Source organism: Canis lupus, chromosome 12 (genome assembly GCF_048164855.1).
Source record: "Canis lupus baileyi chromosome 12, mCanLup2.hap1, whole genome shotgun sequence".
NCBI classification, from domain to species: Eukaryota; Metazoa; Chordata; class Mammalia; order Carnivora; family Canidae; genus Canis; species Canis lupus.
In genome coordinates, this window is record NC_132849.1 from 15,699,096 (window position 1) to 15,726,883 (window position 27,788).

Sequence of the window (27,788 nt, forward strand, 5' to 3'; positions counted from 1 at the left end):
TTAAAGTAATCTCTAAAGATGCCTGGGTGGCTCAGTGGTTGAGCATCTGCCTTCGGCTCAGAGCGTGATCCCAGGGTCCTGGTATCGAGTTCCACATTGGGCTCCCTATAGGGAGCCTGCTTACGTCTCCCTCTCTCTGTGTGTCTCTCGTGAATAAATAAAATCTTTAGAAATAATAATAAAGTAACCTCTACACCAAACATGGGGCTCAAACTCATGACCCCAAGATCAAGAGTTGCATGCTCTGCTGATTCAGCCAGCCAGGCACCCCTCCCTGATCCCTTTGTTTTGCCAGGCCTAACACAGTGTGAAGCATGTGTTTGACTCAATAAGAGTTTGTTAGATGGCACACAGAGGGTCCCCAGTCCAGATTGGAGGCTAGAGGCTCTAGGAAAGACTTCAGGGAGATCTAATTGATAGGTTGCCTGAAGCATATTAATATCATGGTTCTCTATTTAAACTAATCTGAGAGAATTTGGAACTGAGTAAAGTGTCAACTATATAGAAATCTAAACAAGATAATTCCAAGGGAAAGAAAACAAACCAAATTTCTACATAAATAAGTAGGGCAGCCCGGGTGGCTCAGCGGTTTAGCGCCACCTTCAGCCCAAGGCCTGATCCTGGAGACCCAGGATCGAGTCCCACATCGGGCTCCCTGTATGGAGCCTGCTTCTCCCTCTGCCTGTGTCTCTGCCTCTCTCTCAATCCGTGTCTCTCGTGAATAAATAAATAAAATCTTTAAAAAAAAGTAATCATAGTTTTACTATGTAATTTAGCTTACAACAAATACAGTATATTAATGTTCCCTGACTAGCGGTCTAACCTCACTGGGAAGCAGGGAAGTGGGAAGAGTGTATATGCATGGTGTAGACATGGCCTCAACTCCCAGTAACTAATCCACAGACAAGTTTAAAACTGAGCAATAGAAAAGAAGCCACACAAGTCCATTAAAGACATGGAAGTGAGTGAGACCCAAAATCATAAAAACCCTAGAAGAGAGCACAGGCAATAATTTCTTTGACATCAGCCATAGCAACATTTTTCTAGATATATCTCCTGAGGGAAAGGAAACAAAAGCAAACTTTTGGGACTATATCAAAATTAAAAGCTGCACAATGAATCAAGCAACAAAACAAAAAGATCGGAGAAGAGATTAGTAAATGACTTCCCATAAGGGGCTAGTATCCAAAATATATAAAGAACTTATACAATTCAATTCTAAAACCAAAAATAATCCAATTAAAAATGGTTGGGGACACCCAGGTGGCTCAGTGGTTGAGCATCTGCCTTCTGCTCAGGGCGTGATCCTGGAATCCCAGGATCGAGTCCCACATTGGGCTCCCTGCATGGGGCCTGCTTCTCCCTCTGCCTGTGTCTCTGCCTCTCTCTGTGTCTCTCATGAATAAATAAAATCTTTAAAAAAAAAAAAAAAGAAACAAGTGTTGGCAAGAATGTGGAGAAAAAGGAACCCTTGGGCACTGTTGGGAATGGAAACTGGTGCAGCCACTCTACAAAACAATATGGATGTTCCTCAAAAAATTAAAAGTAGAATTACCATATGATCCAGTAATTACACTACTAGGTATGTGCCCAAAGAATATGAAAACACTAATTTGAAAAGATATATGCACCCCTATGTTTATTGCAGCATTATGTACAGTAGCCAAGATACGGAAGCAGCCCAAGTGTCCATTGATGAATCAATGGATAAAGGAGAGGTGGTATACACACACAGTGGAATATTAGCCATAAAAAAAGAATGAAATTCTGTCATTTGCAACAACATGGATAGATCTAAAGGATATAATGCTAAGCAGAATAAGAGAAAGAAATACCATATGATTTCACTCATACGTGGAATTTAAGAAACAAAACAAGGAAACAAAAAAAGAGACAAACCAAGAACCAGTCTCCTAACTAGAGAACAAACAGACCGTTACCAGAAGGGAGGTAGGTAGGGGAATGAGGGAAATAGGTGATGGGGATTAAGAAGGGCACTTGGGATGAGCACCAGGTGATGTATGCAAGTGTTGAATCACTATATTGTACACCTGAAACTAATATAACACTGTATGTTAATTATCCTGGAATTAATTTTTTTTTAATTGTGAAGACATGGAAGTGAGTATGCACAGGGAAGTATAAGGTTGCTCTTACACATCACAAATCCATAGAACTCCGTCTGACTCTTTAAAATAGATTGGTACATATGTGATTTTGAGAGAAAAAAACTAAAGACTTAAATGTGAAGGGCAGAGGGATCCCTGAGTGGCTCAGCGGTTTAGTGCCTGCCTTTGGCCCAAGGCATGATCCTGGAGTCCTGGGATCAAGTCCCACATCGGGCTCCCTGCATGGAGCCTGCTTCTCCCTCTGCCTGTGTCTCTGCCTCTCTCTCTCTGTGTCTCTCAGGAATAAATAAATAAATATTTAAATAAATAAATGTGAAGAGCAAAACAAAAAAGTTAGAATATAGGAAAGTATCTCTAAGAACTTAAGGAAAAATGTCTTAAGGAACAAAGTGCAAACCATAAAGAAAAAGATTGATAAATTCAATTAATGAAATATAAAAATTCTGTTTATTAGAAGACACCATAGGGGCACCTGGGTGGCTCAGTCAAGCATCTACCTCTTGATTTCAGCTCAGGTTATCATCTCAGGCTTTTTAGCTTGAGCCCTATGTCAGGCTCTACTCTGGGCTGGAGTCTGCTTAAGATTTTCCCTCTCCTTCTGCCCTTCCTCACCCCATAAATAAATAAACAAACAAATACACCATTAAGACAGTGAAAATAAAAAAAAATAAAAAAAAAAAAGACAGTGAAAATACAAGGCACAGAAGTGTAGCACATGTAACCAACAAAGGATTTGTATCCAAAATATATCAAGAGCTCCTATGAGTCATTTAAAAAAAAAAAAAGACAATCTATAGAAAGATGGACTAAATAAAAGCATGAGCAAGGCAGTTTGACAAAAGAACACACTGGCCTGTGCAAATACAATAAATTGCTTAATTTTATTATGAATTGGAAATGTACATTATTAGCAGAATGCTCCATGCCAGCCTCATGTGTGTGCCTGCATGTCCCAAATCTGGTCCTCAGAAAATAATTGCGTATCCTCTGTCCCAGCAAACTCTGGGAGTGCAGGCCAACCCCAGGGTCTTAGCCAGGCTAGGCCCCACACTCACCTTCTGGATTTCTTGGCGGTGAGTCAGTCCCTGAAGCCCTCTACCTACAGGGAATGCACGTCAACCTATCCAAGTGGTGAAGGCCTGCCTAGATCCGTGAAGCATCTGCACCTACATTGTAATCCCTTTCTGAAATGGCCCTTGCCCTATAGTAAAACAAATTATCATAGATCAACTCAGTCTGGTGTGTTTTTCTGTAGAGCCTGGAAGAAAAGGCAGAGAGGAAAGAACCTGGTCCATATCTCCTCCTTCTGGACTTCTGAAGACAAAGATGGCAGCCTGTGGACCCAACTCGAGTTTAGAATTCTGGATAGTGGGGAGCACCTTGCTGGCTCAGTTGGTAGAGCATCTGATTCTTGAACTCAGGACTGTGATTTTGAGCCCCACACTGGGTATAGAGATTACTAAACAAATACGAAAACTTAGAATTCTAGGCAGCTTCCACAGTAGGGCTGCCAGATTTAGCAAATTAAACTACAGGACTTCCAGTGAAATTTAATTCTGAATGAAAAAAAAAATGATTTAGTATAAGTGCTGTATTTGAAACATACTAAAAAATTACCCACTGTTTATGTGAAATTCAAATTTACTGCAGTGTGTGGTCCTATTTTTTATCTGGCAAATGGAGTCTACAGGGACTAGGGTCACGGTAAGCTGATGCCGGGAAAATGGGAAAGGGGAGGGATGAAACCAAGAAAGTCCCCACTTAATATCAGAGGAGAGCAACCTAAGGGTGCTGAATGCCGTGGAGGAATTTTTTTGATTCCTCATCTCAAGTCATCCAGAGAGACTTTGGAAAGCCAGCTTTGAAGAGGGTAAATCTACTGAAGGGCACCAAGGAGATAACTTGAAAGAAGTGGAGGGCAGACAGCCTTCCCATCTGGGGTGACCCCATCAGTACAACAAAGCAAAATCTGCTAGTATAAATACAATTTTTAATTAAGGATGCAATGAAAATAGATAAAAATCCAAAAAGATAAAAGTTTAAAAACAGTGATTGAGAGTGAGAGAAAAAAAAAGAATTAGACACAGAAGGATAACTATCATATGGTCCATTTACATGAGGTACCTAGAATGGGCAAATCAGAGCAGAAAGTAGCATAGAGGTTACCAGGGGCTGGAGGAGGAGGAACAGAGAGCTGGTGTTTGGTGGGTCCAGAAACTGTCTGGAATAGTGAGAGTGGATGGTGGCAATGCTTACATGACAAAGCAAATGTACCTAATGCTACTGATCGTACAATTTAAAATGTTTAAAGTGTTAAAATTCTATGTTAGATATACTTTTCACAATAAAAAAAAAATGGAATATCCTGAAAGGAATTACAATTTACAAGAAATAAAAATCACAAACATCAAGATATTTGTAAAAGGTATAGCTTGGAATTGAAAAGCCCAAATTAAAATATTTAAAATGTCAACAGAAGGGGTAATTGGGTGGCTCAGTCAGTTAATCATCTTCCTTGGGCTCGGGCCATGATCCCAGGGTCCCGGGATCAAGCTTCGCATTGGGCTTCCTGCTCAGCAGGGAGTCTGCTTCTCCCTATCCCTCTGGTGCTCTCTCACTCTCAAATAAATCTTTTTTTTTTTTAATGTCAACAGAAAAAAAATTTTATAGGCATGATTTATTTAAGAAGAAATAAAATAGTTTTTTAAATATGCAATGAAGCCAGGAGTTTATAAATTAAGGTAGCATATGTATAACAAACTTTTTAGAAGGGGAAAATAAAAATGGTCAGGAAGCCTAAGAGCAGATAAATTAAGCTAAGACAATTCAATAAACAAACTACATACTATCAACAGTGAGGACAAAATACATTTTAAATCATTTGAAAGGAAAACAAGGTAACAGTCAGAATAAAGGAATGCTGTGTAGGGGAGCAGCCGGAGAGAAGGGGTGGCCTGGGTGACCTCCCAGGTAGGAATCTGTGTGGCAGCCCGCAGCTTTCTCCTGTCCACCTTCCTCCCATCTGCCCCTCACCAGGCAGGTGTGTGCTGCAGGTCAGCTTCCTATGACCACTCTGGAGTCCCTCATATCCAACTGGGTCCCCTGTTTGAAGATCCCCAGGTTACCCAACAGCTTCAGGGATCCAGGCTATTCATGCCTTCAGTGGTTGAGGGAAAGGGACCCTCCCCATGTTGCTACCCAACACCCCCACCTCTTCTCCTTCCCATCTCAGAATGCACCATGGAGAGAGCTCAGCTCACACCCACCATCCTGCCTAACCTGGCTCCCTCGAGCCCCCAAGCTTCTGGTAAGATCAGGGCTCTGGCCCAGCCCCCCAACAGGGTGCTCCACCCTCCTGTTCCCTAGACCCACACACCGTGAGTAGGCACTTCCCCACCTCACTGGGCATCTGTTTCAAGTAGCTGGTGCCCCTCTGGTTCATGCCCCAGTGAATTAAAATGCCCCCAGAAGGGAGATGTTGGCTGGAGGGAGGAACTTTAGCTTCTGCTCCCCACCATGGGCCGGCCTTCTGGCCATAGCTCTCGGTGACTAGGCCCGCAGGGCAGTGCTCCTGTTTAATTTCTACTAATGCTCAAGGTGGTTGCCATCCTGTCCATTCGGCTGCTAGCTTTAAAACTCCGGTGTGCCGCCAGTCACAGGTCCATATTTTCTGTGTAGCTGTTCCTAAAATAAACCACATAGAATAAGACTCAGATTTAGCAAAATCGACACAAAGACCTCCCTGGTCTACAGAGCTGAGCATTTTCACACTGATCTTGCTCAGAAGGCAACCACCTGGTTTATAATGCAAGCAAAATGTATTCGTGAACCTCCCTGATAATGTCTCCCAATTAAAAATTCACTATGTCCCCACTGTAGCTTAAATGTTTTTTTTTTTTTCCTGAATGTTCTTTTTTTAAGATTTTATCTATTTATTCATGAGAGATACAGAGAGAGAGGCAGAGACACAGGCAGAGGGAGAGGCAGGCTCCCCACTGTGGGACTCGATCTCAGGACCCCAGGATCACGACCTGAGCCAAAGGCAGACGCTCAATCACTGAGTCACCCAGGCTTCCCCTCCTGAATGTTTTTTTTTAAGACTTTATTTCTTTATTCATGAGACACACATAGAGAGAGAGAGAGAGAGAGAGAGAGAGAGAGAGACACAGGCAGAGGGAGAAGCAGGCTCCATGCAGGGAGCCCGATGTGGGACTCGATCCCAGGTCTCCAGGATCATGCCTTGGGCTGAAGGCAGTGCTAAACCACTGAGCCACCCGGGCTGCCCCCTGAATGGTTTTAAAAACAAATCAACTCTGGTCAAAAAGTGGTAACAACCCGAATGTCCATCAACACGTGAATGAATGAGCAAAATGTGGTGTGTGTGTATATAAAGTATATAATACACCATATTACTCAGTCTTTAAAAGGTAATTAAATTCTGATAGATGCTACGTTATGGATGAACCTTAAAAACATGATGATAAGTGAAATAAGCCACACACAAGAGGGCAAATAGAGTATGACCACTTGATCAGGATACCTAGAGTAAGCAAATTCAGAGACAGAAAGTGGACTAGTGTGTGCCAGGGACTGGGAGGAGGGGTGGAGGGAGAATTATTGCCTAATGGGTACAGAGTTTCTCTTTGGGGTAATTAGAAAGTTCTGGAAGTAGTTAGTGATGATAGTTGCACAACATTTTGAATGTAGTTAATGCTACTGAACTCTACATTTTAAAATCGTCTACCATAAATGGTAGATTTTATGTAATGTATACTTTGTCACGATATTAAAACTATAAGGAGGAAGGGGGGGCAGGCAGGGGAAGAGAGGGGGAACACAGGCCACCAGATCTTCCTGCAGGTACCCCGATGCAGGCACACGCATGTGTGCCAGGCAGGAGAGCCATGTGCTGGCAGGCAAAACCAAGAACAAATTTACCCTAGTTTGACCAGTACGCTGTTACATAAAAGGAAACTCTGACGTTCTTAAAATTTTACCAAGTTCAGAATAAAAACCTCATCTTTCAAATTGAACAAATTACTTATTAGCTGAAGAAAAGTAAAGGGAAGCTTGGAGTCAGCGTTCTAGGGTTTTTTACGGCTAGGGCCAAATCACTGACCTCTAAAATTATCTTGGACCACACTCTGTCTTTTCTACCTTTTGGAAAACTATCAATCCCCTACACTTGCCCAAAGGCTTGTCACAAGTCCTAGATCTGCACTTTGCCTTTCCCTGCACACCACTGCCTCACCTCTGTCCTCACTTTCTCCTCCGGTCCCACCCCCTTCTCTCTCACACACACAGCCAGCCATCTGCCTCTGCCAGAGTCCCAGGCCTGTAGGCACTGACTGGGACTTTTAAATTCCTCAGGAAAACATCAACCATCAGCTCTTGTTCCACAGCAGAAGGGTACGTGGTGTCCTCAAGGCTTCTCTGCCAGGTGGCTTGGGGCTGCAGGGCGCCCCTTGCCCATCCTTTGCTCCATTGGGGCAGACTCATGGCCAGCTGTGACTCCCATAACAATCTCTCATCATCTCTGCTGTCTCCAACCTTTTGTATCCTCCTTTGGGTTTTAGAGCCATCTAAGCTCTTCCTTTTTTATTATATTCACAATGTTGTGCAGCCACCACCTATGTGGAGACTTGGAACATTTCCATGGCCCCCAATGAAAACTTGCAGCCATCACTCCCCGTTTCCCTTTCCCCTAACCCTAGGTGACCCTCTAAACTGTCTTGAGCACCTCCTTTGGAATTTCTACATTTGAGTCTCAGATCTTATTTCTTAGCTATCATACCTGGTCCTGAAGTTCCAATTTAACTTCCCATTATCCTTAACCCCCTATCTTGACCTAAATACCCTCCTTCCAACATATCCACCTGTATGTCTTTGGGTCCCTTACCTGAACCCTGCAGAAAAGCACTGCTTAAAACTCTGCTGATTGAGGGACGTCTGGGTGGCTCAGCGGTTGAGTGTCAGCCTTTGGCTCAGGTTGTGATCCTGGGGTCCTGGGATTGAGTCCCATGTCGGGCTCCCTCATGGAGCCTGCTTCTCCCTCTGCCTGTGTCTCTGCCTCTCTGTGCATCTCTCATAAATAAATAAATAAATAAAATCTTTAAAAGATAACAACAACGACAACTCCACTGACTGAGCGTGGATCCAGCCTGGGGAAGATGAGCAAACAAGTAATATCCAAGACAGGCCTGGCCTCTGTCTCTGGCTGCTAGAGCACCCTCTGTGGATCAGACAATGGGGGACAGTGCAGTCCCCTGACTTACTCTGCCCGAGGTGGAGCCAGAGTCTCCTGGGAGGCTGGCCGCAACATGGCATTTAAAAGAAAACTGTCTAGGACTAACACTAACATGCTAATACCAATCTCGTGTGCCTAATAAGCTTTGTGTTCACGATTACTTCTAACAGGCTTCCAGGAATTGTGCTTCTGCTGATCTGGGGACCACACTTTGAGTAGCAGGGATGAATAGCAATAACTGCCCGAGTAAGAGTAGGATGAACTGCTTCCCCCTGCTCAGAAGTTATCTTTCCAACCCAATTACCCTGGCCACTCAGCTGAAAATTGGAGGAACACATTTTAACAAAGCACTTTTCAAACAAAGAGGAAGGGTGGGAGGGGGCAGAAGAAGAGTGTTTCCAGGCAGAGGGAAGCATGTATGGAGGCCTGAAACAGAAAGATAGCTTTGGTTTATTGAAAGAATTAGAAGAAGGGTGCCTGGGTGGCTCAGCGATTGAGCATCTGCCTTTGGCTCAGGTCGTGACCCCGGGGTCCTGGGATCGAGTCCCACATCGGGCTCCCTGCAGGGAGCCTGCTTCTCCCTCTGCCTCTCTCTCTGTGTCTCTCATGAATAAATAAAGTCAAAAAAAGAAAGAAAGAAAGAAAGGAAAGAAAGAAAGAAAGAAAGAAAGAAAGAAAGAAAGAAAGAAAGAAAGAAAGAGAGAAAGAGAGAAAGAGAGAAAGAGAGAAAGAGAGAAAGAAAAAGAAAGAAAGAAAGAAGAAAGAAGAAAGAAAGAAAGAAGAAAGAAAGAAAGAAAGAAAGAGAAAGAAAGAAAGAAAGAAAGAAAGAAAGAAAGAAAGAAAGAAAGAAAGAAAGAAAGAAAGAAGAAAGAAAGAAAGAAAGAAAGAAAAATTCTAGCTCAGGGTGGTTGGATAGTGAGTGCAGGGAATTGGAACAAGTGATGGACCACCATCCCCACACTTATGACAACATATCCCCACTGGCTCCCTCCTTGGTGTCTCAGCCCCCTCTGGCCTGTAAAACCCGGGAGGACATGGACCGTATCTATATGGGATCAGCAAAACCAATTAATTGTCACTTAGGAAAACTTTCAAAGCATTGGGACCACTGTGGGCCTCCCCCATCTCCAGCACCAGCTGGCGCCCATCTGGGAGTTCCTCTGGCCAGGCCATCTGGCTGGGCCAGGGGAAGCTGGTGGGAACAGCAGTAGAGGCTGGTGCCCCCCCTCTTCCTACCTCTCAGAGAGCCTGGGCCCAAGGCCCCGGCATCACTAGAAGCTGGAACTGCGAGGAAACAGAAGCTTGATTTAGAATAGGGGGTGGAGGGATCCCTGGGTGGCTCAGTGGTTTAGCTCCTGCCTTCATGCCCAGGGCATGATCCTGGAGTCCCGGGATCGAGTCCCACGTCGGGCTCCCTGCATGAAACCTGCTTCTCTCTCTGCCTATGTCTCTGCCTCTCTCTGTCTCTCATGAATAAATAAATAAAATCTTAAAAAAAAAAAAAAAAGAACAGGGGGTGGAGGTGGGGCACGGTGTAACAGGAGGTTTAGACGTTCCAGGTTTCTGAGAAGCATGCAGGGAAGGTGCAAAGGGTGCAGGCCTGGGGAGGTAGAATGCCTGGTGGCAGAGGGACTGTGGGTGACCCGAGACTAGGGAGAAAAGAGACCCAGTGGAGGGTGACACAGGTGAGGCCCAGGGTCTTAGGTAACAAACATGCATGTTTGATGACAGGTCCCCATTTAGGTGAGATGTGCCTGTAACAATGCCAGTTGGCAGGTTCCGGCCTGGTTTGCGGCCTGACTGACCCTTCGAAGGAGATAAGCTATGAGCCAGGATGGGGGGGGGCCCTAAACACCGCTGTGTCACAACACCCAGACCGAAAGGGTGCCTGGACTTCCCATCAAGGGACTCCCTGGATCCTGGGACCCAGCCTCTGGGCGGGGGACCCAGTGCTGGCGATGAGCTAACTGGACCAGGTACACGCTGTGCCTACAGGACTCGCCGCTGTATCAGAGGCTTGGGGACAGGGGGTCAGGCCTGAGGCTTCTGTAAGTATCCGGAGTTCTGAGCACTTGGGGACGAGCGGCAGGTCCCAGTGTGGCAGGCCCGAGAAACTCACCAACCCCATTTCCTCTTCCCGGATACACATCCCCAGCCTCCCTTCAGGCATGCCGGGCCAGTGACGGGGGCTTGGCCAGTGGGGGGGGGGGGGGGGGCTGCACCACTTCTAGCTCTAGCCCCTGTTAAATCCCACTCCGTCCTCCCTTCCAGCAGAGATAGGGGGGGCAAAGCAGGCTGGGGGCATTGTGGCCCCCGTGCTTCTCCCAGAATTCTTCCCGCTCTCTTTCTCGGCCCCCTTTGCTCTGTGCTTCAGCTCCTCTTCCGGAAGAAGCTGGGCCCATTTCTCTTCCTGAGACTGGGATGTCAGCCGACAGGACACCCGAGAAGCTTGGAAAAGCATTGGTTGGTTTCTGCTTCACTCTCGGCTCCTCTGCAATGACCCTAAACCTGCCACTGAGCTTGTACGCTGGGAAACGAGCCCACCCAGTGGCCCTGTCACCCCAGCCAGTCCTACAATGAGGTGTGCATTGTGCCCTCTGAGACCCCAAGGGCTGCCAGCCAAGCCCAGCCGAAATTGCTGACCACCGATGCGTGAACTAAAGAAATGTTTACTGGTGTGTTGTTTTTGTTTTTTAAAGATTTTATGTATTTATTCATGAGAGACACAGAGAGAGAGAGAGAGGGAGGCAGAGACACAGGCAGAGGGAGAAGCAGGCTCCATGCAGGGAGCCCGATGCGGGACTCGATCCCTGACTCCAGGATCACGCCCTGGGCCAAAGGCAGGCGTTAAACTGCTGAGCCACCCGGGCTGCCCGGTGTGTGTTTTAATGCAGCCCTCTCGTGGCACTGGATAAATGAAACCGCGGCCATCCCAAAAGACAGAAAGGAGTAGAGCCACCCTGCCGCCCCCCAGTTCCCACGGAAGGAGCAGTAGGCTCTCACCGTGCTGTCGCACTGACTCTCGGGGCCTGGCTTGCTACCAGGGCAGAGCCAGCCCTCCCCGCACTAAGGCACAAGGAACCGGATCAGGGCCCCCCCGCCTGCCCCTGTGCCTGCGAGGCCTGAGCAGAGGGCAAGGGGTAGACAAACACACACGAAGGAATAGCAAATAGCCTCCAGTTCAGGGAGGGGAAGAACTGGCCCGTCTTCTGGAAGCCCATGCGCTGGTAGAGGGCCACGGCCGAGCGCTGCAGCATGGTGGTGTGGAGGACCACTTGGCTGTAGCCCTGGTCACGGGCGAACTGCAGGACCGTCCTGAGCAGGGCTTTGGCCACCCCCTGACCTCGGCACTCAGAGGCCACGCACAGGTGGAAGAGCTGCAGCTGCTCCCTCCGCAGGGGGCAATCGGCAGCGGGCAGCACGCCCACCATGCCCACCACCTGCCCGGCGGCCTCGGCCACCCAGAAGCAGGAGCCGGGCTCACCCAGGTAGGACTTGGTGATGTCAGACAGGTCTGAGCGCAAACACAGGACTTTAAACTGGACCCAGGGGTATTTGGAGAAGAATCTCAGGGCAGTGAGGAGGGCGAGGCTGGCGACGAAGACCAGGAGCCAGGAGCCAGAGGCCAGGAAGAGGGCGAGGGGCACCCCAAGCAAGAGCGCCAGGGTTCGGGGCAGCTTCAGGACGTGGCAGAAGGTGGTGGGGGCGTGCTCCTCCATTCCCTTGGAGAACAAGTCCAGGACCCGTGGGCGGTCCCTCTCCTGGTACTTGCGGATGTGGTACGGAGCCATGGGCGACCGCGGGCCCGGAGTCTCCAAGCGCAGGAGGGTGAGTGAGCTGGTGTCCTCGCGCACCGCCCGCAGCCCTGGGGAAGAGACGGGAAGCCCCGTGAGTGCCCATCTCTGCCACCGCCCACGCGTCCCGGAGACCCTGCTCGAGGGCATTTCTTTTTGCTTCTGCCCTAGAGGATGTAGGTAACAGCCACTGGGAGAATGTGTGGGGCCAGAATGATTTGCATGTGATCCTGGCTCCATCCCTTCCTAGCTGTGTGGCCTTGGCATGTCACCTAACTTCTCTGAACCTGTTTCTTCATCTGTAGAACAGGATAAAATGAAAAGCTGCCTTCCGGGATTGTTTTGAGGATTTAATAAAATAATACACACAAAGCTCTGGTGTATAAAACACCCTCCTCTCCACCCTCCTTCCCTTTTACCGGCTCACTTAGCTTCGTGGTACGACGGAGCAGCACCATGCAGCAGCCAGACCATGTGTCCCCCCGCCTGCCCGTCCCTCTCTAGGTACCATGCATGGCAGGAATCCTGTGTTCCCAAGTTAAAGTTTCAACAAAGGCTCCTTCTCCCACCCTTTTGAAAAAGATTTGATTTTATTTGAGAAAGAGAGTGAGCACGAGTGGGGATGAGGGACAGAGGATGTCGGGGCTGGAAGCAGATTCTCAGCTGAGCAGGGAGCCCGACTTGGGGCTCCACCCCAGAACCCTGAGATCATGACCTGAGCCGAAGACAGACGCTTAACCAACCGAGCCACCCGGGCGCCCCCAGGCTCCTTCCCCCTCAACTGCAAATTTTGGGGCTGCCGAGGTGGTATAAGAGTCAAACATCAGACCTGCTACCCAGAAGAGGGTCTGGGGTTCCAGGCCTCTCTCAAGACACTGTACTTCAACCCGAGCCCTCTCACCTGCTACCTCAACAGCCTTGAATGTCCAGAGCAGTGTCAGGATGGCCTCTGCCCTCAGCCTCTGACTGGCATCCAGGAGAGACTGCCCGGGCTTGCTTCACCACCAGGAACCAGGCCTTCCCCGATGGCCACCTCATTGGCTGGTTTCTGCACATTTCATAATCATAAACCCCAGGATCCTAAGGCTGCGCCTGGGCCATGAGGGAGCAGGAATTCCATTTTCCTCACTTCTATGATTGCTCGGGAATTCGCCTGGAGGAGGAAGCAGGATCTGGAAGGTCTCAGGAGATCTTGCCCTTGCAGATGGCCTACGCTCTTCCTCCTGTGGTGGTTCACGCCTGGAGCATCTCCCAGTTGGCACCTGGATGTGCTCTGGTGTGCACCCGCGTCTCCTTCACACAGCCTCTAGGAGCCTGGAGATTGCAAGCCTCACCCTGTGCTGTCATCATGGGCCAGAGCCCAGACCCCTGGCTCAGCGCGCAAGTACTCTCCCTGCCCAGGCTCTACTCTCTTTCCTTCTTTCCCTCCCTACTCTCCCTGCCCAGAGGGAAACACCATCTGCAGTTCCCTGCCCTCATCTCACTAGGCCCTTCCTTTCCTTCCTTCCCTCCTTCCTTTCCTTCCCTTCCTTCCTTTCCTTCCTTCCCTTCCTTCCTTCCCTCCTTTCCTTCCTTCCTTCCTTCCTCTTCCTTTCCTTCTTTCCCTTCCTTCTTTCCTTCCTTTCGTTCCTCCCCTCCTCTTCCTTTCCTTCTTTTCCTTCCTTCCTTCCCTCTTTCCTTTCCATTCCTTTCCTTCCTTCCCTCCTTTCCTTTCCTTCCTTCCCTCCTTCCTTCCTTTCCTTTCCTTCCTTTCCTTCCTCCCCTCCCTTCCTTCGTTCCCTCCTTCTTTTTCCTTCCTTCCCTCCTTCCTTCTTTTCCTTCCTTCCCTCCTTCCTCCTTTCTTTCCTTTCCTTTCCTTTCCTTTCCTTTCCTTTCCTTTCCTTTCCTTTCCTTCTTTCCTTTCCCTTCCTTTCCTTCCTTCCCCTCCTCCCCTCCTTTCCCTCCTTCCCTCATTCTCTTTCCTTCCTTCCCTCCTTCCTTCCTTTCCTTCCTTCCCTTCCTTCCTTTCCTTCCTTCCCTCCTCTTCCCTCCCTCCCTTCCTTCCTTCCTTCCTTCCTTCCTTCCTTCCTTCCTTCCTTCCATCCTTCCTTCCTTCCTTCCTTCCCTCCCTCCTATTTCTTCTCCCCTCCCCTGTGATCCCCTCCTTTCCCTTCCTTCTTTTCTTGGTACTCTTGTGCAGGATTCAAGTACTAAGTGCCTGGCGACCTCTTCACCTAGAGCAACGCTGCCATGCAGCTAATGGGCACAGCCTGGGGTGCACCTGCTGTGCGTTCTGCTCCTTAGTCATGGTCTGTGCTGTAGCAGCTGTGAAATTTTTTGCACTGAGATCAACTAAAGCAGGGGACAACAAAACAGAAAAATCCCTTCTCTGGGACACATATATGCTGTCGAGGGGGCTGCTTCCCCCACCTCCAAGACTCCGGTGCGCCTCTCCGCTCGCCCCTCACCCCGACGCACGGTGAAGCCCCCCAGCTCCTGAAGCCAGGGTCACAGCGCCCCTCAAGCATATGCAAGCATGGGACGCTCCTGTGGGCCACGTGGGCAGGCGGCCGGGAGCAGAGGGCCCGGCACACCCAGGACGTCGGCGCTGGGAGGCCCTCGGACCTCCTGCCACCGGGCGCGGGGAGCCCCGCAGCCTCTCACACCCGCGGGGCGGGGCTGCGGGGCTGCGGGGCTGCGGGAGCGGAGGCGTGAAGACCTTGAGGCTGCGGGACAAAGGCGAGGTCTTCCGGGAAAGTTGGCCAACATGGCCAAGGAGGGAGGGACAGGGAGGTGAGGGCGCCTAGGGCCTGGACGCGAGGGGCCTGTCCTCCCAGGTATGGAGTTTGGACTCTACTCCAAAAGCGGCGGGAGGCCACCCATATGCTTTTACCCGGGGAGTAACGTAAGCAGGGGTGTGTGTACTTGTGTACGTGCATGTGTGCGTGCACGAGTGTTGCTCTGGCTACATCTGGAGAGTTGAATGGGAGGAGACAGTCGTGGAAGCACATATTCCCCACCCCACAGGCTAGGTACAGATACGCAGGTTGCTCTCTGTCCAAGAGCACCTGGCCCGGAAGGGCTAGTCCCAACAAAAATAGGGCCCTCTTGCACTCGCCAAACCGGAGTCCTACCACAGAGCTGAGTCTGGCCAAAGAAAAGGGACCCGTTTCTTATTTGCTCAAAAGCATCACTGCCCACTGGGCTGTGTATCTAATGGGCTGTGACTGTGTGAAAGGGGTACCTTGTTCTATGTCCACTAAGGAGCCACATGGGCCAGCAGAGGCCCTACAAGAGTCAGTGGTGGCTTGGACCCAAGTGAGGGGACCCAGATGGTGAGAAGCAGCCCACTCGTAGGTGCATTTTGGGGGCTGAAATGGCAGGAGTTTATAATGACCCAAATGGCAATAAGGACAAGGAAGGGGTCAGGGATGACAACCACATTTCTAGAAGAACTAGAGGTGCTGGAGAGAGTCAGACTTGGAGAGAAAGATCATGGCTGCCCCTAGTGGTACCATCTTGAGGCCTGGCGGCTGGGGTCTGGGCCCAGTGAATGGAGACTGCTGACATGCCAGGTCTTTGGCACTCAACAAGGCCACAGGGGTAGAGTTTAACATGAAATCTGAGGGGTGAGCCATGATTTTGTACATTTTAACATTTCAATGTTAAGCAAAATTTGAACGAGGAATCAAAAGGGAGGGACAGAGGACTCCAAAGTACAGTGGAGTTTTCCTAGCGAGTCTAATATTAACCAGTCAAAACCCTAATAGTCAAAGTGAAGGACCAGAGTTCTGTGGTCTGTCCCCAGGCCTGTACTCTCTCTGTACTCTCACCGGGCTCCTGTGGCCTGTGGCTCCTGTGGCCTCCTCAAAACTCAGGGGCCTTCGTTTCCATTCAGGCTTTTCATCCTTCCTCACAGCCATAAAAATGAGATTTATTGACATGGGGTGGGGGGGTCAAAATATAACTCCAAGAAATAAAAGACTATAAAACAGTAGGTTTTAACTCATTTTGGTAGACACCTGGGTGGCTCAGTCAGTGAAGCGTCTGCCTTTGACTCAGGTCATGATCCCAGGGGCCTGGGATCGAGTCCTGCCTCAGGCCCCCTGCTCTGCTGGGAGATGCTTCTCCCTCTGCCTCCGCCTGCAGCTCCCCTTGCTTGTGCTCTCTGTCAAATAAATGAAGTCTTACAAAAAAAATCTTATTTTTGGAAAAATATAACTCAAAACTGCCAGACACAGCATGCAGAGAGAAACATCTGAGTGATTGTACTAGATGCTGGCCGCAGCTGTCTCCAGATGGAGGACTTATGGGTCATTCTCTGTGTAAACCATGAAGCCTGGAGTGTGCTGAGGCTCCAGGCTCCTGCCTTCAGATGGCGAAACGGAGGCTTGGGAATCTACCTGGCTCTGCCTTAGCCGGACCTGGGAATCTAAAGGCACCAAGTTAAGATCATGAACTCCTAAAGGTAAGGCAGATGTGTTTATTCTATTATTTCATGTTTTAATTACCTGTTGTAGTGTGTGCAATTCAGTGGCTTCAGCACACTCACGATGCTGTGCAACTGCCGCCTCTACCTGGTTCCAAAGTATGTCCACACCCCAGAAGAAACCCCCTGGCCTCCATGTAGTCACTCTCTCTTCCTCCTCTCACCAGACCCTGGCAACAGCTAACTGGCTTTCTGTATATGTCATTTAAATGGAATCATGTGATATGCAAACTTTTGTGTTGAGCTTTTCACTTTGTTGTTGTTGGTTTTTAAAGATTTTATTACTTTATTCACGTGAGACACAGAGAGAGAGATAAAGGCAGAGACACAGGCAGAGGGAGAAGCAGGTGCCATGCAAGGAGCCCAACGTGGGACTCGATCCCGGGACTTCAGGATCATGCCCTGGGCTGAAGGCGGCGCTAAACTGCTGAGCCACCAGGGCTGCTCTCACTTTGTTTTCAAGGCTCACACACGTAGCATGTGTCAATAGGTCATTGCTCTTGATGGCCGCGTAATATTCCATGGTAGGGATATCCCACGTTGTTTATTCATTCCCACCTTTTGACTATTGTGTGTTTTTTTTTAATTTTTTTTTTAATTTTTTATTTATTTATGATAGGCACACAGTGAGAGAGAGAGGCAGAGACACAGGCAGAGGGAGAAGCAGGCTCCATGCACCGGGAGCCCGACGTGGGATTCGATCCCGGGTCTCCAGGATCGCGCCCTGGGCCAAAGGCAGGCGCTAAACCGCTGCGCCACCCAGGGATCCCCTTGACTATTGTGTGTTATGAACATTGGTGAACAGGTTTTGGGTTGAGCACCTGTTTTCAGTTCTACTGGATATACACCTAGGAGTGGAATTTCTGGGTCAGATGGTGATTTTATGTTTAACATTTTAAGGAACTGCCATACTGTTGTCCAAAGTGGCTACACTGTTTTACTTTCCCCGCCATCAATGAGTCCTATTTTTTTTTTTAACTATCTGCCTCAGCACTGGTGCCACTGCATAAAGAGAAGAGATTGTTGCTGTTTACTGAGAAATGAGATGCCTGGCACTGTGAGGAAGCTATTTTCCTGTGCTCTACAATTTGATATTCCTGACAACCTAAGTACTAAAGACATTAATGTCCCCATTTTACAAATAGGAAACCAAGGCCAGAAAAGCTGAGATCTCCTATCCAGGGCCTCAGAGACTCACCATTGTTCCAAAGGCTGTGGATTTAAGAGGAACATGTCACTAAACTCCATGCTTCTATCTCTGAAAAACATTCCCCACTGCACTACTGCAGCCCAGAAATGTGCCAGTGAGATGGACAGGAAGTGGCATTGCATTTGGAAGTCTCAGGGAGAAGAGACAATCAACTCAGCTTCGTTTAACTTAGTTCCCAGAATCTCCCCTAACATCTTGTCAGGGCTCCCAGTAACCTGATGCCAGGCCAATGCCCTAAACTTCTACTGACAACTTACCATTTAAAGAAGATGAATGGAAGAAAATCATGATGAATGGAAATATCCTTTCAAGGGAAGAAGACAGTGAATGGGTCATCCTTGGTAAGGTGTTCGGAAATCCTAGGACAATGATTCTAGCTCTACAGAAATGTTCTGTAACTTTTCAACTAATTGAGACAATGAGAGGGTATCAGGCCCCAACACTCAATTAGGGTAACTTCAGCAGATTTTATGCAGATGATCAAAGGGGCTAATTCTGAAGGTATGGTGGGTTGAGAGGGACCGAGAATGGTGCAAGAACCAGGTGTGTTATTTCTCGGAGGTGGGAGAGGTGAAAGGCACCTGACCCAGGTATTGAAAGGTTCAGGGACAAAGCCAGCTCATGTGAGCTTGTAGGGAGGAGTCAGGAGAATGTGCTGCCTCTCTTCCCCTCTCCAGACTCCTGCAGGCCTCTCGCTGGCCAAACCCAAGCAGAAGCCAAAGAGAAGAGTCCTCTTGCTGCCATATAGGTCAGCCTCCAGACAGGGAGGCGGGGAAATAGTTGAAGGGTGATTTGGAGGAGAGTGTGGGAGGTCAGTGGCACTAAGGACTATGGAAAGGTCAATAGCAGGCAAATTTGACAAATACAAATTGCTCATTCTGAGACCAACCAAACTAGGTTGTGCTTTCCTGGATACTGTGATGGGAGTTCAGGGTAGCTGCTGTCAGCAAACCAGCAGCAAGGATGGGGGTGCAGAATGGCACCTTCCTGCTCTGAAAAGTCTCTAATGAGTTCAACTCCCCCCCCCCCCATAATTCCACTTCAGAGAAGCTATCCTAAAGAAAGGGAAACATGTACAAAGATTTATTTGGAAAAGTGAAACATTGAAGGCAACATAAATGTGTAAAAATAGGAGAATAAGTACGTATGTGACATTTTACACGTCAATAAAAAGAATGTGAGTGATGGCACGGGAGGGGTAGTATGCTGGAGATGTTAGGAACACAGGGCCAGACTTGTAGCCTGGGGTAGCTGAAACACTGCATCAGGGGAAGAGATGCCTCTGAATGGGCAGGTCTGGGCGAGGCACCACCTTAAGCAGCTGATCAAACTCTGTATCAGCAGTGACGGGCCAGCCCTCATGTGCCTCCTGATAACACACAATGGCAAGGACACAAAACTTACCTACTCTTACTCCCAAAAATATTTAAACTGACTTAAATCATCAACGAATCCAAATAGTGTGGGATTCTGAAAGACATCAAGGGTGCTCCTCAAAAAATGTCATTATTCTTAAGAGGTTTACTTTAAAGGATATGAGGTATGATAACTAAACACTGTATAGGCTGAAGTGCCAGGTCTGCAACTTACTTTCAAATCAGTCAGCAAAAGTATGTGTACACCGGAGTACAGACAGGAGAGCCAGAGGCAAGAGCAAACTAGTTTAGGAAAATGTTAACACATAGTGAATTCACATGAAAGGTATGTGGACTTTTATTGTACTGTTAATTGTCTTGCAGGTTTGAAATTTTTTGAAATAGACTTCAGAGACTAGATCTAGTTCCTTGCTAGTAAAAATCTCTTGGGATTGTAGTAAGGACTAAATGAGGTAATGTGTATAAAATGTTAAGCACACTACCTGCAAGAAATGTACTTATGTGCTTTATTATTTATGATGATAGAAATCACTAAGTATTTCCACCTCCCTGCTTTCTGGCACGTGGCAGGATCACACTTCTGTCCTTTGTGAGGTTGGCAGGACCACGTGACTAGCTTTGGAGATAAAGTTCTTGAGTCACTGCCCTGTGTGTTTACTGCTTCATGCGGGCTATGCAGACTATGCAGACTATGCATGACACAAACTTTTGTCCTGTGAAACCAGTGAGCCTTAGGGACTTTAATCGAAGCCTAACCTAACCCAGAAGTCCACAAAGTATGGACCTCAGGTCAAATCCTGCCCACTACTTCTTTTTGTCAACTGAGTTTCACCAAAACACAGGTATACGCAGCATTTATGACCTGTGGATGCCTCTGCACTATGACAGCAAGAGTTGAGGTTATGGCCTGCAAAGCTGGAAATATTTACTATCTGGCCCTTCATAGAAAAGTTTGCTGACCCCTGACCAAGGCTGTCTTAACTGCTGCAATCAAAATAGAAGATAAAGTAGGAAAAGAAAACCCAAACCATTTCTAAAACATGGCTTTATATTAGCTGTATGACCTTGAGCAAGTTACTTATTTGTGTAATTTTTTAGTTGCCTTGTGTGTAAAACAGTGGTAATACTAGTATTTACCTCGTAAGGTTATGACAAATAAATTCTTGTATGTAAAACCCTTGGAACTGGGAGGCTTAGAAGGGAAATGCTGGAACAGCCAGAAGTAAGGGCAGGGATATGAGCTGATGAATATAAAATCACTGAGGCAAGAACCTAGGAAACACCCAATTATTCCAATTTTATAAAGATGAAATATATTTGAATAGAAACAGATCGGAAGACGAGAACACATAATAGCAACAGTGGCTATCTTTTAAAATATTAAGAGAGAAGATTAGGCGTGGCTTTTTTTTCCTTTGTTGTACCACTGTGTTTTCTACGATTGAACATATATACATTTTTTAATCAAGAAAGAAAACTCCACTTTTTAAAAAGAAATGCTGACAATATCTAATATTTCTGTCATTTCACAAAACATCTTTTGTTGACATTCTACAAATGATGCCATCCAATAACGTTCCAATACTTTCTTCTTGTGAAGATAGTTTATATATCTGTAAAAATAGAAGACAAATCATAATATATTAGCATTATACATTATACATTAATATATATTAATTATATATTATAATTATATATCATATAATACATAATATATAGAATATATTATATAAAATTATATAATAATCACGATATATTAATTATATATTAATATATTAATTATACATAATATATTAGCATGCTAATATATTCATGTACTATTCATTTTCATTATACAAACATGTATGAGTTAAATTATTTTTTATTTAACTACTGGGATAATGGTATGAAATCACAAGTCACGAACGTGATTAAAATATGCCAAAGTAGATGGCAATTCATCACTTATGTCAAAAGTTCCCTTTAAATTGCAGTTATGGTTATAACCCTCTAAACACAGAAACTAAATTGTACCAATTTTAAAAGTGTACATCTAGACATTAAAGATCAAGCCTATACAGTGCATTTGAAGTGTAAAATACAGAATACATTTATCCTTAGAGAATGCTTTCATCAACTTTTTTTTTTTTTTTTTTAGGATTTTATTTATTTGAGAGAGAGCAAGTGAGAGAGTGAGAGAGTACAAGCAGGGGGAACAGCAGAAGGAGAGGGAAAAGCAGGCTCCTCACTGAGCAGGGAGCCAGATGTGGGGCTAGATCCCAGGACCCTGGGATTATGACCTAAGCCGAAGGCAAACGCTCAGTTGAGCCACCCAGGTGCCCCTTATCAACTAAATTTCTAACTATATTTTAAATAAACCTCCATCTCCTAATTCTTAGCTTCTATAATTATTTTTTAAGTAATTCTTAATTATATTAACCTTTCTTAAAAGTTAAAAAAAAAAACAAGCACTGGTGATCAGTAAGCAAACAGAATCAGTATTATTCATCTAGCACACTTTTTCTAAAAATAGATTTACAAACCTTTTTGACTTCTGTAATATTTGTTATGTCAGGAAGGTTTTTCAGAGAAACTTGATGACCTTCTACCTGAGATATTAGGTCTTCTTGATTTATCTGTTTTTCTCCCTCTTCAATGTAAACAATTAGAACTGAAGTGTCTTTTGCTGAGATACCAAATTTTTTTAAAGCTTCTGAAATCTAAGGAAAAAAAAAAAAGACAAAAAATCAGTAGTTTCTGTGTCTGAGATATCTCCCCATCGGCCTCCTCCCTCTCTGATCAGGTTCTTATTCTCCATATCCTAATGGTTCTCTCCACCTACAGTGTTTCTGTTCAACAGCCCTTCCACCAGCTGCCAGCTCTGCCTCTAGACCACTCTGCTCACAGCTGCACCTCCTTCCTGCACAGTCAAGCCCACTTCTTGGCATGGCATACAAACACCCACTCCCTCTAGTCCCTGGTGACCCTCCAGTCATGCATGCCTACCTTCTAGCCAGCCTGGACCGTGTGGGGGTCCCATCCTTTCACATTTTTTTCCTGTTCTCAAACTCTGTCCTCTGCCAGGAGTCCCCTCATCCTTCGCTGTCCAGTGTACACGGCACTCCTCGCTGCACCCTCTTACATGGGTTGCTTCTTTGCTGTTTCCCTAGGTTTGAATGATTATTCCCACTATACTATTTATCTTAGAACATTTGGATTTCTGTCTTGTTTCCTGGCCTTCCTCAGGAGCGTATTTGTTTCTCCCTGGAACTGTAGCCAAAAGAGGAACAAGTCCAACTGATGTTTATTCAATTGATGATATTAGAATCTGGTTGTGTTAATAGTAGCAGTAATACTAAAGTTTCATCAGCAAAACTTCAGGTATTTTTTATGTGCCATAGATGGGCTGTCTTCAGCTCAGTAACTGGTTACTATCAGTATCTCAAACCTTGAACTCTGTGCTCCGGGTATGTGAGTGACATGGTAAGGGCTGTTCCAGGTAACTGGCAAGCTTCTGGCTATGGAAAAGACATGGATTCCTATCCTCAAGAAGTTTATAGAGAGAGTAAAAGATGTGCACGATAACACACAAATATCCATGCTTACTGTTTTACCATTTAAATGTCTGTATTATTTAGAGGGATCTTCCTGACCCTATTATATGGTAAGAAAGACAGATAAAACTATCCTCATTTAATGTACCTAAGCTTTTGTTTACTCAAATGTGAGAAGACTGCAAAGCTTATTTGTCTAGCAGGAGGCAGTGCTAAATCTCAACTCTGTCCAGAACTCTCTTAACGATTATTTTAGTTTGTTACCAACAAAAGGTTTATAGGAGTTTAGCCTCCAACCCTAGGGAACACCCATTATCATGACAAAGTTAACAGAAATAAAATGAAATACATATTAATTACATTGTTATTTGGGGAAAGGTTGAAAATAATTTCAGTTGATAGAGTTCTTGTCTTCATTTTTCCTAGTTTGTAGAGATGAACTGCTTTGTTTGCTGCAACAAGTATCTGAAATGGATCCACAATCTACCAAAGAGAACAAAAAGAATTGCACATGGAGAATCTGAAGCATCCTGGAGATACATGTCTTATCTTTGGTAACTCCAATGTCAGGCTGTTTTAGTCATCAGAATTTCTATGGACTATGTTTTCAAAATTACTGGGTGTTCAGAAAAATCATAGAATTTTAAAGCTGCAAGACAAATAGTAAAAAAAGTTTTAAATAACATTTATTGAGGACTAATATCATGGGAAAAGCCATATTCTAAATATTTTACGTGTATTATTTTAATTCTTAAAACTATCCTATGAAATCCGTATTATTATCCATGTGCAGTAGATGAGGAAACCAAAGCAAAGACTGTATGGGCTTAAATCCTAGCTCTGTCATTTATCACCAAGGGGACTTGGGCAAATTGCTTAATTTCATCTGTTAGATGCAGATAGTCATAGTAGTTACTTCACAGGGTTGTTGTGAAAATTGAATGAGTTGGTATAGAGGAGGCACTTAGAACAATGGCAGGAACAGAGTAATAAGCATTCTCTAAACGTCAGCCATCACTTGCTTAAAGTCCTAAGTAGCAGAGCTGGGATTAAATCCTGCTGCCATGGTTCCCCAGTGTGTGCTCCTAACCACAATGCATGCCTCTTGTGAAGAGATCTTTTTTTTTTTTTTAAACTAACATCTTTTTAAATTTTTTATTTACTTTTAAAATTCAATTTTGTTTACATATACTGCATTATTAGTTTCAGGGGTAGAATTTAGTGATTCATCAGTTGCATATAACACCCAGTGCTCATTACATCAAGTGCCCTCCTTAATGCCCAGCACCCATCTAGCCCATTCCCTACCCACCTCCCTCCAGCAACCTTCAGTTTGTTTCCTAGAGTTCAGCATCTCTTATGGTTTGGCTCCCTCTCTATGTTCATCCTATTTTATTTTTCCTTCCCTTCCCCTATGTTCATGTTTTGTTTTTTAAATTACACGTATGAATGAAATCATATGGTATTTGTCTTTGACAGAATTGTTTCACTTAACACACATTGCTATAAATGGCAAAAAAGATTTCATTCTTTTTGATGGCTGAGTAATATTCCATTGTGTGTATATCACATCTCCCTTATCTGTGTATGGACATCTCATCTCTTCCCGCATTTTGACTGCTGCTATAAACATTGGGGTGCAGGTGCCCCTTTGAATCCTGTCCAGAAATTTTTCTAGTTCAGATGAGAAGATGAAGATCCAGGCATTGTTGTTATACCAGAGCCAGACCACAACCTTTCATATCTCCTGAGGAAGGTCCTGGCACTTTGGCTTCTACTGAATGTTAAATTCAAGGCTGGCCTAGTCTGACTCCACAACTTGGACAAGAAACTTTACCCAAAGATGACAATTTTAGGCTAACCTATAACATCATGAAAAATTAACATATTCTTAAATGCCTCCTTATAGTTCCTCTATTCTCACTTGTACTTACCACCTTAGGGTTTATTAATGAACCATCAATAGCACCTTCCATGGCCTTTTTTCTCAAATCTCCAGCATTTTTTACATCTTTAAATAATAGAAGGGTCACCCTGCATTCAGGAAATAGGTCCAGCTGATGTGTTAACTGCATTTCATAGGCAGGATTCTATTTGCATAAAACCAAAAAGACCAAAAGACTTCATTTGTTTAAAAGTTAACATTATAATTCTCTAAAAAATATCCTTGCTAACAAATAAAAATTATTTTAATAATGACAAAACTATTAAACTAGAAGAATCCATCCCCAAAGCATATCTGGCATCCTCATGAGATGTTGTCTTCCTACCCCGCTGAGTTGTTTCTAGCTTCCTTTTCCATTCCTCAGAAAGAATCAAGGCTGTACAGGTCTCCTGCTTGTACAGACAGGATCTGATGCATGGCTGAGGGGCAACTTCTCTAACAGACAAGTAGAAGCAGAATGTTAGGAATTTTTTAGAACATAGGTTACTTATGGTATTAATGAAACCTCACTCCAGCTTAGCCTTTTTAGCTTTCTGGTCTTACCATTTTATGTATATTTTAAGTAGAACCTAGACACAAATATTAAGAAAATGATTTTATTGAAGAAAGGATGACACTTGATTCAAAGATACTCATTTTACACATGACATTTAAGCAGAGAGGGTATAATTACTAAAAAATCAGTACTAGCCCTTTCTTAGATTAATAAGGACAAAGACCTAAAGAAACAGATGACAAGAACTTGACTAACTAGAAAGACAACCATATTCTTGAAAAATTAAGTATTGCAAAAATCTGACTTTTAAAACAATTTCAGTCTTAAGATATTTTGGTGAGGATTTATAATGATAAATTCATTTTATCCTTTTACATGGTAGGCTCCATTTCTAGGACTGTTTTCCAGGAATAATTTAAAAACCTGAAAATTTATGTAATTAGATGTCCTTCTCATCATCTTAATAGCAAAAAATTGAAAACAAACTACCTAGCTGGGCAGCCCGGGTGGCTCAGCGGCTCAGCCCCACCTTTGGCCCAGGGCGTGATCCTGGAAACCCCGGATTGAGTCCCATGTCAGGCTCCCTGCATGGAGCCTGCTTCTCCCTCTGCTTGTGTCTCTGCCTCTCTTTCTGTGTGTCTCTCATGAATAAATAAATAAAATCTTAAAAACAAAAAACAAAACAAAACAAAAACTAGCTAGCTAATAACAGGATTTGTCGTGACTAGACAACCATTAAAAACTGGTCTTGAGAGCAGCCCAGGTGGCTCAGCGGTTTAGCGCTGCCTTCAGTCCAGGGTGTGATCCTGGAGACCTGGGATCGAGTCCCACGTCGGGCTCCCTGCATGGAGCCTGCTTCTCCCTCTGCCTGTGTCTGTGTCTCTCATGAATAAATAAATAAATAAATCTTAAAAAAAAAAAAAAAAAAAAAAAAGCTGGTCTTGAAGAGCAGTTAAGGATGTGTGAAAACAGCAATAAAGAACATGGAGTAGGAACGCCTGAGTGGCTCAGCGGTTGGGCGCATGCCTTCCGCTCAGGTCCCTGATCCCAGGATCGGGTCCTGCATCCGCTCCTGGCGGGGGAGCCTGCGTCTCCCTCTGCTTGTGTCTCTCATGAATGAATGAATGAATGAATGAATGAATGAATGAATAAATAAATAATTTTTTTTAAAGGACATTGAGTAAAAACATCTGAGTGAAAAACAAAACATAAAATGTAGCATAAATAGCGGGCTTCTCCAAAAAGTGTCTAAAAATTTTACTGAAAGGAAACTACACCAAAGAGTTATCTCTGACTTGGGAGAATTACATGACTTTCTGTTAGGAAAAAAACAGTATATGTGAATAATGTCCTGGCACACGGTAATTCAATCTTTATTGGCATGGTCATGTCCAGCAGGGGAAAAAAAAAAAAAAAAAAAAAAAGAAGATACCGAAACATAAAACGAATATATTCCCAATTACACAAAAAAAGATGCACACGGAAATCAAAAACATGAAACAGACCAAATTATGGCCATCTCGGGTGGTAGGATTATTAGTAATTTTCATCTTCTTAAAAAAAATGTGGGGAAAAAATGTGGCTTCTGAATCTTCTACAGTGACCACACAATATAGGAAGACGTATAATCATGGAAAACCCCTCTTCGCCGTTTATGGGTTCACACTAAGGAAAAAGGAGCCCTAGCAAAAGTCCAAATATAACTCGGAATCACCGCTGGGCACCTGCCTCTCGCTCCACCGCAACAGCTAACCCAGAGCGCCGACGACTCGACCTCTTAGGTGTCCGCCCCGCCCGGCCCCGCCCGGCCCCGCCCGCTTCCCGCCAACACCCAGGCGCTCTCCCCCAGCGGGGCGCCCCCGTCCCACGCGCCCGCGGCAGGAGCAGCGAGCCTCTCTCTCCACAGAAACCACAGCGGGTCCTTCCGCCGCTCGAGCTCTGCAGCCCTCAGACCCTCCGTCGGAGAAGCCTCCCCCTCCTCCGCTCGAGGCGCATGCGCATGCGTCCCGCGCCCGCGCTGCGGCCTCCCCAGTTTCAAGGCTCTGCCCTCCGACAGGCAGAACTCCGACTCCTTCCTCTGTCCCTTCAGCCCGCCGCGAAGAGTCCATTTACCTGCGCGCCCCGGGCCCAGGTCCCTCTTAGTAGCGCTCCTCGGTCCTTTCGCGACGTCAGCGAGGGGGGCGGCCGTCCCCGCCCCTAGCCCCCTCCGGCCCGGCCCGCCGGGACCCACAGCGCGCGCGCCCCGGGTCCGTCCGGAAGACCTTCCCCTCGGAAACAGCTCTCGCTTTCCGGAAGCGGGGCCCGTCCTTCACTTCCGGCGACGGGGACGATTAGGTGCCGAGGCTGGACGCTGAGGTCTCCTGGTCTCCCACGTCGGTTTCCTCCTAGGCAAAGAGCAGCGTTGGCCAGGATGACGTCTCCGCTGCAGTCCTCTTCGGGGCCGGCGGGACTGGTTCCCTTCTTGCACTCGGTGCGGTCATTTGGGGACGACCTCCTCGACTGGACCGCGACTTGCCTCCAGTACTCAAGAGATCGGGGACAGGACGCTGATGAAATCAGCCTCGCCCTGCATCTAGCAGGCTCAGAAATC

General features: G+C 46.0%; 2 protein-coding genes and 2 long non-coding RNA genes across 6 annotated transcripts; 2 read left to right on the forward strand and 2 right to left on the reverse strand.

The window, feature by feature from the left end:
* The first annotated feature begins 9,903 nt into the window (after window positions 1-9,903).
* LOC140601200 (uncharacterized) lies at window positions 9,904-11,054 on the forward strand. The gene is made up of 2 exons (XR_012004251.1): window positions 9,904-10,424; window positions 10,751-11,054. It is a non-coding gene; the product is annotated as an uncharacterized lncRNA (long non-coding RNA).
* Window positions 11,055-13,811, reverse strand: NAT8 (N-acetyltransferase 8 (putative)). Its single transcript, XM_072769842.1, has 2 exons — window positions 13,072-13,811; window positions 11,055-12,241 (listed from the first exon to the last, which is right to left on the reverse strand). The coding sequence occupies exon 2, from the start codon at window positions 12,165-12,167 to the stop codon at window positions 11,463-11,465; it is 705 nt and encodes a 234-aa protein (XP_072625943.1). The 5' UTR covers window positions 12,168-12,241; window positions 13,072-13,811; the 3' UTR covers window positions 11,055-11,462.
* Window positions 13,812-14,247: 436 nt separating this feature from the next.
* On the forward strand, window positions 14,248-24,215 carry LOC140601206 (uncharacterized). 2 transcript variants are annotated; one of them, XR_012004253.1, is made up of 3 exons: window positions 14,248-16,617; window positions 17,258-18,189; window positions 23,184-24,215. It is a non-coding gene; the product is annotated as an uncharacterized lncRNA (long non-coding RNA). The 2 variants fall into 2 exon arrangements; XR_012004254.1 differs by having other exon boundaries at window positions 17,630-18,189.
* On the reverse strand, window positions 20,512-27,524 carry TPRKB (TP53RK binding protein). 2 transcript variants are annotated; one of them, XM_072769847.1, is made up of 5 exons: window positions 27,311-27,524; window positions 24,692-24,847; window positions 23,118-23,240; window positions 21,747-21,923; window positions 20,512-20,837 (listed from the first exon to the last, which is right to left on the reverse strand). In XM_072769847.1, the coding sequence occupies exons 2-5, from the start codon at window positions 24,830-24,832 to the stop codon at window positions 20,751-20,753; spliced, it is 528 nt and encodes a 175-aa protein (XP_072625948.1). In that variant the 5' UTR covers window positions 24,833-24,847; window positions 27,311-27,524; the 3' UTR covers window positions 20,512-20,750. The 2 variants fall into 2 exon arrangements, with proteins under 2 accessions (XP_072625948.1, XP_072625949.1); XM_072769848.1 differs by having other exon boundaries at window positions 24,692-24,791; window positions 27,311-27,496.
* Between the last annotated feature and the right edge of the window lie 264 nt (window positions 27,525-27,788).